We start from the raw sequence: 11425 nt of genomic DNA, 5'->3' as shown, positions 1-11425 counted from the left end.
CGGAGGTCCCGCGTGGAGCCGCCGCCACCGCCGCCGGGGAGGAGGAAGAAGATGAAGGACAAACAGAAGAGGAAGAAGGAGCGCACGTGGGCCGAGGCCGCGCGCCTGGTGAGGCGGGCCACCGGGGGGACTCCGCGGGGGGCCTCCGCGGGGGGCATGGGGGTGGCTTGCCGTGCACCCCCACGCCAGGAGGGGGGAGGGGCGAAAGCCCTGCTCACCGCAGGGGAGGCGGGGCCGTCCTTCCTCCTGCAACTGGACAAGCCCCCTAAGGCGTTGGGTGGGGAGCGGTCGCCTTCGGGATAGCAAGTGGCGCCTTTTTCTGCACGCACCCCCGCCCCCAAATTCCTGCGGAGGGGCGCGCTGACGGGCCGGCTCCTCCCCCTCCGGCGACGGGGCCCCAACCTCCCCTCCCCCACTATTTGGCAGCGTCTGGGGGTCTGGGGAAGCTTGGTTTTTTGCTCTCGGGGGAGTTAGGTTTCCGGGAAGGGTCGGAAGCTCCTCCCCCCTCGCTTCCTGGTGAGCTGTGGGGTGGGGAGTTTGGCTCTGGGGTGGGAACGCGCCCCCCAGTTTCAAGGACGCGTGTGGCGTTTGGAGCTCCTCTAGTTTATTCCAGGTGTGAGGAGGGAAGCGAGTGTTTATTCCCTCTTGAACCCTGGGCTGTGGCTCTCAAACTTGATGCTATGGTGGGGACACCTGGGGAGGCGCTCGAGGAAGCCTCGTGCTCGGGCGCTACTTAAGATCTGCCCAGCCTAGCATCCCGGAGGTCCGAGAATCACTTTAACCTGCTTCCCGGGGTGCTTCTAACGCAGGTGGCCCACGGGCCACAGTTTGAGAAACACGGACGGGTGTTTCCCTCGTGAGTTAGACTTGAGCTAGGCTGATTGCACTTCGCAGAGTGCACGTCTGTAGCGTCTGTTTCTTGGTGTCTGGTCGTTTGTACACATGAAGTGTTGGACAAAGACCAAGCGTCTTTGGAGGACTTAGCACAGTAGAAAATAATATAATAAAGAGTATTTGATGCTGCTGTGTGAGGGGGATTTTGAATTTTCTGTTTTCAGAGTGTCAGGACTTGTAAGCCAGTATCTTCCTTTTGGGTATGCAGCTACCCACAAAGCTGAGATACTTGAGGCATGTTCATGTGCAATTTTGTGGGTGACAATAGTAACAGGTTGTACTTCTCCCAGAGATGTCACTTTCTCAGAACTGTCACATCAGGGTTGTAGTGCAGAGAGCATGCTTTCTCCTGACACCCTGTATTTTATATGTAATTGCTATAATTCGTTTTAAACGGTGAATGAAAACTCGAATCTGCCAATCTTTTGTTTTACTGGGAAGTAAGGCACCTAATGAAACGTGCAAAAATATGTGGATGTATGTTGGGGATTGCAGCAGATGTGTTGTAAACCTTGTCTCACAACCTGTAAAATTCAGATGGTTTATAAGAAACTGGTTGCTATAGGAGAATTTTTACTGGTTTTCTTTCTTGAGCATTGTGTGGTGAAGTTTTGGGCTTCATTTTTGAAGCGCCCAAATACTTTCTTCGGTCAAAATTAAATATGTGTTGGCCAGCTTAGACTCTTGAAAACTTTAGGCGTTTTTCAATGTTATTTTACCTGGAAACGAATTTAGTTTTGAAGGAGAGTAGGGAATATCCTAAAGTATGTGCTCTTCTCAAGATTGAGTCTTAGGTATCACTGAAATTCTCTTCTGAGTTTCTCTTAGCCAGGTGTTTATGACTCTAGGCACTAAAAGGAAATTTGCTTGCCAGAGTTTTACTTGTTAGAAGAGGTAGAAGTACAGTACTTTTAATCATGTGAGGCTTTTTTTTTTTTTTTTAATATCCTGACAACTCTAGAGTCTTTTTGGCTCTTAGTAGTCTAGAGACTTGAGGAATTTGGGGTTTGCTTTTCTATTAAGTCTCTTTAGGTGCTTACATTTACTATGACATGAATGCAACTGTCCAGATTTTACTTGTCTACTATCATTGGGTCAACTTCATTCCAGAGTAACAGTAAATTATTTTTTATCTGTGGCACTTCATTTAAAAAATAGTAATATGAATAGAAATTACCTCGTGATTCATTTAACCATGTGGAAGATGATGAGATCGCGATATGTATTTTTCTGTATCTTTTATATTTTTTTGTTTCAGAATTCTCCATCCCTTTGGGTGAGACTGGTTGGTGAACTGAATGAGGGGAACCTTTTTAGAGGCCTTTTCCTATTGGGGGAAAAATGCTGTAACATTTGTGTGTAGGAGAGCTTATTATACTGGACAGAGTTAAACTAGAGTGAGTTCTAGTGGTAGAGCAGTAGGTTAGAACTGACTGCTCTGGACAGGTGATTTGGAATGTTTGCCATGGCAATTAAGTCCACTTGCTTGGGGTCAGTTTCATATTACTTCTGACCTTGCTTAGATTGGTGTCTTGAGTGATAAAGGGGGCTATTTTGATAGAAAAGTAGACTTCTGGTGAATTTTCAGTAGTGTAACATGTCACAGGAGAATGATTTTTGCAGAAGTTAATTAAGTTGTTGAAAAGGTTAGGTATTCTTTCAAATATTATGTTGTATGGTATTTCCTAGATGTCAGAGGTGGACTATAGGGGGAATATCTTCCTGTTTGCTAGGAATGCCTTGGGGAGAAACAGCCTAGGGGATTCCCCTTTAAAATGAGTGCCTTTAAATGGATTCTCCCTGGCTTTGAGAAACTCTTCATTGCATGCACTCTCACTTTGATTCATGACTGACCATTCTTACATCAAACATTTTTTCCCCTTTGAAGTAGAAGAGGTACTTTTTTTTTTAAGTGTGCTCTAGAAAGAGACTAGGAATAGAACACTGCTAAATTGTTCTTAAACTGAAAGCTGGAGCTGTTTTGTTTTTTTTTTTATAGTTTTATTGTTAGTGAATATTTTGTATCTTTTGAAGGGACTTCCCTTTAGAGATATTGTTTCCTCTGCTTTAGACTGGCAAGCTCTCCTGACTACTGTTTAAATAACTGGAAACTGATTTACCAGTTATAGTTCATGAAAATAACAGTTTTACAAAATTTGCCAAATCTTCTCACAATAAATATGTATCAAAGAGATTATGTTTGTGGCATTGAATATTAGTTGCTTGTGCCAGGCTTTATCCTGAGTTTGTTAAAGTCAGTAATGTCTAATTTGGCACCTACTTAGGTTTTCAAATACAAAGATGGGTAAGGTTTGTCTGTAGGGATAGGGAGGGTCTGTAGGGATGGGGAGGGTCCAACCACAATAACAAAATTGTACTTAAATAAATGTGGTCAGAGATGTATAAATGATAGGCAGACACCCTGGTTCCTGCTTATTGTCCAGGCAGAGTTATGAATTGTTCCTCCTTGAACTCTCCAGTGTCCTGCTTTGAAGTTAAATTACAAATGTTGTAGAACTATGAGGAAATTAAAGAGACATTTAAGTCTGCCTGGAAGAAATCAGAGAGGCTTCCTGAAAGAAGGTGCTTTGTGAACTTAATCTTGAAGTGTGAGCTGTAGCAAGAGAGGGGTGGAATGGGGGGGAGTGTGAGAGTGGGAATTGGGTGTAACTATACATAGTTATTGGAACAGAAGGTTTGTGAAGTATCAGTTTGGCAATCAGGTAGAGACAGACTCTATTTTGAGGTGTTTGTAGGCCAGGCCAATGAGCACTTACTTTATGCCTGGCATTGAAGGCACCACTTCCACCACTAATCTGAAAAACCACCACTAATCTGAAAAACAACTAACTGTGAGGGGAAGACAGCAGTATCCTGACTTCACCAGTGAGGGGACCTGCACTTAAGTTGGGTAGTTTAGAAGGCCAAAATTTGAACTACTGTCTGGTTCTAAAGCCTCTGCTTCTCTACTGGTCCAGTGGGTACTGGAAGCGTTAGCTTTTGCTGTGTGTAATAAGGTGGTTTTTGAAGGATTTTAAAATGGGGAAGGATGAGGGCAGCTTTGTTTACTATATAGCCTCTTAGTTTTGTAGAAGTAGGGATTTGGTCTTGTTTACTGATGAATTCCTGGAACTGCCCTTGGCACAAACTTGAGTTTTTCATGTATGTGTGGAATGAAGAATGACAGCAGAATAAGAATGGATTTGAGGAAAGCAGGACTGAATGCAGGGATATTAATGAAGAAGCTTTTGTGTTATGTCAAGTAAGAAACTGGCTGTGGGAACTGGGAATGCTTGAGATTGAAGTGTAATGACTTGGTTTCTGAACTAGATGATTAGATTGGACACCAAAAAATGGTAAGGGATATTAGAAGTATGGGTTTGGAGGGGAGATTAATTTGAGTTACTGATTTAATGAATTAGAATGGAAATGAATTGGAGTAGACAGTTAAGTGGTAAGGTGGGGGAGACATGTTCAGAACTGAAGACTGACCTGTCTAGACCAGAGATCAGGATTTGGGAATTTAGATAGTAGTTGAAACAGAGATAGTAATGATACCCAGGGAGAATATAAAAATTGAAGAGAGGCTAAGAATGATACATGGTAAATAGGGCGTTTATTTCTGCTTTACCAAAACTTAACTCCTTTGGTGCTTTGACTCATGTTCTTTAGAGAGAAACCTCAGCAGTGGTCCTATCAGACTTTTCCCTTTCATTTTATTTGTGACTGGGCAGTAATTGGTTATGGTTTTTTTTTTTTTTTAAAGATTTATTTATTTGTGCATACAGAACGGGGGTACAGGCCAGAGGCTCAGGGGCGGTGAGAGGCTTCACCAGAGACAGAGCGGGGAGCAGAACAGGCAGATCGACGGAGTACACTGCTGAGGGGAGCAGCAGGCCGGTCAGGAGAGGTCTGCCACGCCATGCGGTCACCTCCGGGGCAGGCAGGATCGAACTCATGCGGAAGAGGCTTTAGATTCTCAGTGCTGTGCTTTAACCCGCTGCGCCACCAGGGAGGGCCAGGTTATGGTTTTTAAATAACTGTAAGATGTTAACTGCTTTGGAGTAACTTCAGTGGCTGCAAAGGTAGAGAGATTGACAGCCTGTCTTTTGCTTCTCTTAGAAGGATAACTTTTCTAAAACCATTCAACTTATAGTGGGAGATTTGCAGTTGGTAACTAAGAAATTACTGCTATTACTTAGTTATAGATGATGCTAACATAAATGGGATGTTATGTTGTGTTTCTTACTGTTTTGCTTTTGTCTGTCTCGTAGAATCATAGTATACTGTTCCCAAGCAGCAAAATGTACTGTGGCAGTTATACTAGAATTTCACAATATTCAGGCAGAGTCACTTTAAAATGTGGGTTCTAATCAGACTTCTTGGGAAAGAACATTTAGAATGCATTTCTGCCTTAAAATTTTTGTGTAGCAATGTGTATTCTGTGTTTTTGCCATGTTAACAGCTTCGAGCAGTAACCAGATACCGTATAACATACATGCTAAGGTTTGTTTTTAGAATGGAGAATGAGGTAATTGCAGTACTTCTCCAGCAAATGGCTATACCTGTTTTTTTTTTTAAGATTTTATTTATTCATACAGAACTGGGGTACAGGCCAGAGATGTGGAGGGTGAGAGGATTCACCAGAGACAGAGCAGGGAGCAGAGCAAGCAGATCTATGAAGTACACTGCTGAGGGGAGCAGCGGGCGGGTCAGGAGAGGTCTGCCGGGCCATGTGGATCTCCTCCGGGGCAGGCAGGGATCAAACTCATGCGGAAATGGCTTTCGATTCTTAGTGCTGTGCTTTAACCCGCTGCGCCACCAGGGAGGGCCCTTGATGGAATCTTAACAATGAAAAAATGAAATTGTCAGCAGTGGCACCTCATAACAGAACTAACTGTAGGCCATGACATAGATTGATGGATATAAATAGAAATTGCACACTGAAATCAGAACGTTTATATTTCTTCAGGTATTAGAAAACTACTCAGATGCTCCAATGACACCAAAACAGATTCTGCAGGTCATAGAGGCAGAAGGACTAAAAGAAATGAGGTTTGTATTTCTTCTTGCTGCTTAATAGAGTTTCAAAGGATTTATGTTTTGTAGTCATGTCAGTAAATCCACATATATACATGTTTGGTGGTAGTATGGCGGCATTATCTCCCCAGGTTGTGTGTCCTCTGAGCAGAAGGTTAGAGTTGGGGGCATCAGTTTCTTTTTGTTAGAAATGCAGCAGCTTTTCCTGTCCTGGTTTTCCTTAAATTTTTGGCATGGCCTTGTTTTTTTGTGTAAGGAGTCTTTTTGTACTCTGTTTTTTACGAGTTTTAATTATAGAGAATCTGATAGGTTCAGTTGTGTCTAAAACTGCTATATCTTAGTCCTTTAATTTAGTATCAAAGAAAGGGAGTCTCATCACTCTCATCACTGTAAAACTTCTATCCCCCACCCCCTCTGATTCTAGTAATTCATAATATAAATATTCTAATTTTGGGGTGATCTTGTTTTTCTCATCCTATGATGCAGTTTGCTTAGAAGCAACACGTTGTAAACATAAAAGAAATAGTAGACATGAAAACCAGTGACTCCTTAATCCATTTCTGTCATCCTTATCCCAAACCTTTTCTTAAACCGTTCCTTTATTTTTAATGTAAATGATGAAGAGAGCACAAAACATTTCCTTAGAACTCATAACCAATAACATATGTTTTTGCCTGGAAAACTTTAGGAACTTAATTTAAAATTGACCTTTTTGAGTCAAAAGAGTCTCATGTTTTAGATCTCAGTTCAGATGTTCTGTTGACAATTTGTGGGGAGGGATAATCAGGATTGTTAGATCACATTGATTTAAATAGTACCTTTGTGCTGTGCAGTGTTAAAATTGTGCTTTATTTTTGTTTTTCTGGGCTACTTCCCGTCCTGCTGCTGTCTGCACTGCTGTTGGATCACTATTCCTATAGAAGGTAAATTAGTTCCTTTGGGACAGATGGAATTGAAAACCTTAACTGTTTCCGCTTCTAGCTCTTACAGGAATTATGAAGCAGTCATGGTAGCTTGTCATGAGTGAGCAGCTGTGTAATTTGTAGACCGAAGTATAGGGTGTAGGAGTCACACTTCGCAGAAGGACTCTGCCAGCATGCTGTTCCTCCTTGTAGCAGAGATGTTAGCACACCCACATGATACTCCAGATTCTGCACAAGGTTTCTTTTAGAGATTGGTTCTTGGCGAAAATTTTTTTTAGCATTCAGTGTGTTCCAAAGCAGAATAAGTAATAGGTTCTTTTTTTCCCCCAGACTTTTTTAGGCTCAGAATTTATTTTTGACATGCTGCATAAATTAGACCTCTAGTTCTGAAAAATGCTAAGAATTTTCACTTTATATATATTTTTTTAACAAACGGAGAAGGAAAAGATGTACAGGTGAGCACTAGTACTGATGTTAGTGCCAAAGTCAGTATTTTTAATGGCCATTTTTCTATACTTTTTCAGCTTTTCTAAGATTTAGTAGGCAGTCTCTAACAACTGACTTTTCATTGTTTTGTGACCTGTTGTGGGAGGAACATGAAATAATTTAATGTGTTGTATACAAGTTTTTTGGGGGGGGGTTTGAGTGTTATTGGGTACTGAATCCTTTTGACTTTTATATTTAAATTTGAATGATTGCTTCTGGGTAGATATAGAATAAAACCCATCTTTTTTCCCCTTTCTGACAGAAAAAAACAAAATGAAGCACTATTCATTTTGTGTGCTTATTAAAAAATACTTAACTGGGGAGAAAAACGTGTGCTTGTTTTATTGGGACACCACCATTAATTTTGTGGTCTTTGTATTGACATTGTATGTGGCATTTTCTGAGCCTGATACACAGGTTGAAATCTAGAAGATAGGAAATTTCCAGATTTGTTTTTTTTTTTTTTTTTAAAGATTTATTTATTTATTCATACAGAACTGGGGTACAGGCCAGAGGCTCAGGGGCGGCGAGAGGCTTCACCAGAGACAGAGTGGGGAGCAGAACAGGCAGATCGACGAAGTACACTGCTGAGGGGAGCAGTGGGCGGGTCAGGAGAGGTCTGGCTCGCCATGTGGTCTCCTCCGGGGCAGGTGGCAGGCGGGAATCAAACTCATACGGAAGTGGCTTCAGATTCTCAGTGCTGTGCTTTAACCCGCTGCGCCACCAGGGAGGGCCCCAGATTTGTTTTTAATATTTAAATTTTAGTTGAATTTTTATTGAAATATCGGATGCATTTTTTTCAAACCTTGCGTGAACTTGAAAAATCAATGTTAGTTTTATAAACTTCTTTTTCTGTATTTTGGTTTTATAAAGTTCTTGAGAATTTGGTTCACATTTTTTTTTCTTTTTTAAGATTTTATTTGGATAGGCCAGAGGATTCACCAGAGACAGAGTGTGGAGCAGAACAGGCAGATTGACTGAAATACACTGCTGAAGGGAGCAGTGGCGAGATAGGAGAGGTCTGCAGTGCTGTGTGGGTCAACTCCCTGCTGGAGGTTGAACTCAGTCCATTGCGGCAAAAGCTCTAAGACAGTCCTGGGCCACCAGTGAGGCCCCTGTTCACATTTTCAAAGACCACTAAGGAAGTGTTGGGTGTGGAGCAGATTTTATCAGGGTGCTCTGGGTGTCAACTTTGGTTATTCTTTTGTTACTTTCATAATGAAATTGGTATGGGTCTTTTTCTTTGTGTTTCTTGCTCTGGTTCTTGATTTAAGAATAAATTGGGTGGTATTAGATTTTTGAGCTATTAGACATATGCATTTGTATGACTTTCATCCATCTTTGTATGTTTTCACAGTGGAACATCCCCTCTTGCGTGTCTCAATGCCATGCTACATTCCAATTCAAGAGGAGGAGAGAGCCTGTTTTATAAACTGCCTGGCCGAATCAGTCTTTTCACTCTAAAGGTGAGTAATATACTTTTATTGTAATAATTCTTAAACCTTTAGGGTATGTGAAAAGTACCTGCTGTATCTGGATGAGGTCTATGAATTTTGTGTTTCTTATAAGTAGTCAGGTGATGCTGATGCTATTGGTCCTAATAGCACTTTTCTAGTGTGAATCAAGTTTTAGGAGTTATTTTGTCATATTAGCTAATGGCTTTATATTCAGCTTTTGCTAGTCTGTCTTTGCAGATTGTAAGTATGTGTGAGGTAATTGCATAGGTCTCTTAATTAGAATTTTGTTTGTAATAATTACTGGGCAGCTAAAGTAAGATTTGCTCATTGGAAAATAACTGAAATATGAATATACTTGTGAAATATAATAACTAATAAACATTTTTGATGTATTTTTAATTTAATTTTTATTTTTTTAAATTTTAAAATAGTTTTTTTTTTTTTACATATTTTTGTGCATTTTTCCATCTCAGTTGCAATGACCTTGGGTTTTCCATCACCAAATCACCCATGTGCCATTACTGTAGTCCAGTGCATTTTCCTCCCCCCCCCCACTGTTTTTGATCCCATTCCCCATTCCACCCCCACAAAATGTTCATCATTATCATTATTTTCTCGCCTGGTGTATTATATAACTGCTATGAGAGAAACCATCCCGTATTTTTCCTTTTTTTTCTGGCTTCACTAAGCATGATCTTTTCCAATTCCATCCATGTTATTGCAAAAGACATGTGTTTCTTTTTTGGTTGCTGAGTAATATTCCATTGTGTATATGTACCACATCTTTTTAATCCAGTCATCCATTTTTGGGCATTTGGGTTGTTTCTATGTCTTTTCCAATTGTGAATAAAGCAGCAATAAACATGAGGGTGCAGGTATCTTTTTGAGTCAGTGTTTTGTGTCTTTTGGGTAGATACCTAGGAATGGGATTGCAGAGTCGTAGGGAAGCTCCATGTTGAGTCTGCTGTAAGCATGGAGATTTTCTTTTAGTCTGCAACACGTGTCTGAGAGCCATCAACTGAAGATGGTGTTCAGTTTGTCATCTCATCTCCCTCTGGCTTTATGTTGGTTATCAGTTATGTGTCAGCAGGCATCTCCTCTCTAATACTCTTGTGTTCTTTTTGGGTTAATGGTTTGCTTGTCTGATTTCCCCACTTAGATTTGGGGGCACAGATAGACTATGTGTTACTCATTTCATTATTGACTTGACTATCATACAAAGCAGACATCAGTAAGTGCATGCTTAGTAAGTGAATTAGTGTATGATGACTGCAATCTGGTCCTTTATTAGTATCCTTTTTTGTTTTGACATTTGCTGATAAATAGTGCTCATAATCTTGATGAAACTTGCTACATCTGCCTCTGGCATCTAGCTCATTCATATCTCAGCCAAAATGAAGAGTACTTACTCCTCTGCTTTTGTAGAATTTTATCTTGGTTATTTATTTGTGTGTATATCTTAACATTTTGACCTGTTAACGTAAGCAATATGTGAAAATCCAGTGGAAAGGAAGGGGGAAGTAGTAGTACATAAATTTTGCCACTTTAACTCAAACAAAAATTTATATTGCTAATATTTGAAAAAATATTTATGGTTTTGATGTTTGCTTTATTTAGTAACTGTTTGCCATGATGATACATACAAAAATACATGAGTATATTTTAAAAGATTAATGTGTAGTATTCTAGAATTCAGGTTATGAATGTGTGATAATTTTAAGTCTCTTGTTAAATGCCTAATTGCTAACAGACTAGCTTCTAGAAGTTGTACAGGCATTCATTTATTGCTATTCAGAAATGGGTAAGAAAGAATGCAAAAAAAAAAAAAAACCCAACCGATTACCATCCTGATCACCACCTGTGAATCCAGATCTGCTCAGTGAACACTTGTGTCGAAGGTGGTATTAAATACATTTTTTTATTTTGAAAAAATTTAAAACCTACAGAAAAATTGAGGTTTTTTTTTATAATTTTAAAAGATTTTATAAGTTTATTTTTACATCATTTTGTACATTTTTTTTTCCATCTCAATTGTAATCCCTGCGGGTTTCCCATCACCATGTCACCCGTGTGCCATCACCATAATCCCGTGCAATTCCTTCCCCACCCCCCCGTTTTTGATCCCATTCCCCACTCCACTCCCGCAAAATGTCTCTGGTATATGGTTGTTCATTATTAGAAAAATTGAGTTTTACAGTGATTTCTTTCATAGGTCTAGCTTTTTTACTGTTACAAGTTTACCCCCATTTATTTTATACCTTCTGTACCTGTATAACTATTACAAACATGGTCCATCAACTCTAAATAGCTTAGAGTGTATTTTTAAAAAAGATTTATTTATTTATGCATACATACATGCAAGGGCGGTGAGAAGAAGATTCACCAGAGACAAAGCAGGGAGCAGAACAGGCCGACTGACGAAATAACACTGCTGAGGGGAGCAGCGGGCGGGTCAGGAGAGGTCTGCTGCACCACCATGTGATCACCTCCTGGGCAGGGATCGAACTCATGGTCAAGTGTCTTAGCTTCTTAGTGGTGTGCTTTAACCCACTCTTCCACCAGAGGGCTCAGAATGTATTTTTTATTACAATAGTTTATTTTTACATCATTTTGTGCCCTTTCCCA

General features: G+C 40.4%; 1 protein-coding gene across 2 annotated transcripts in view; it reads left to right on the top strand.

The window, feature by feature from the left end:
- Nucleotides 1-6: 6 nt before the first annotated feature.
- The window catches only part of ASXL1 (additional sex combs like transcriptional regulator 1), a 68131-nt gene continuing 56712 nt past the window's right edge, over nucleotides 7-11425 (top strand). For both annotated transcript variants that reach the window (XM_012728314.1, XM_004687292.2), the window contains exons 1-4: nucleotides 7-108; nucleotides 5867-5949; nucleotides 6086-6088; nucleotides 8701-8809. In XM_012728314.1, coding sequence (XP_012583768.1) covers nucleotides 52-108; nucleotides 5867-5949; nucleotides 6086-6088; nucleotides 8701-8809 — 252 coding nt within the window. In that variant the 5' untranslated portion in view covers nucleotides 7-51. The remainder of the gene's footprint in view (nucleotides 109-5866; nucleotides 5950-6085; nucleotides 6089-8700; nucleotides 8810-11425) is intronic.

This window comes from Condylura cristata, unplaced genomic scaffold (assembly GCF_000260355.1).
Source record: "Condylura cristata isolate star-nosed mole 26May11 unplaced genomic scaffold, ConCri1.0 scaffold00022, whole genome shotgun sequence".
Taxonomy (NCBI): Eukaryota; Metazoa; Chordata; class Mammalia; order Eulipotyphla; family Talpidae; genus Condylura; species Condylura cristata.
This window is presented reverse-complemented; position numbering and strand designations above follow the sequence as displayed.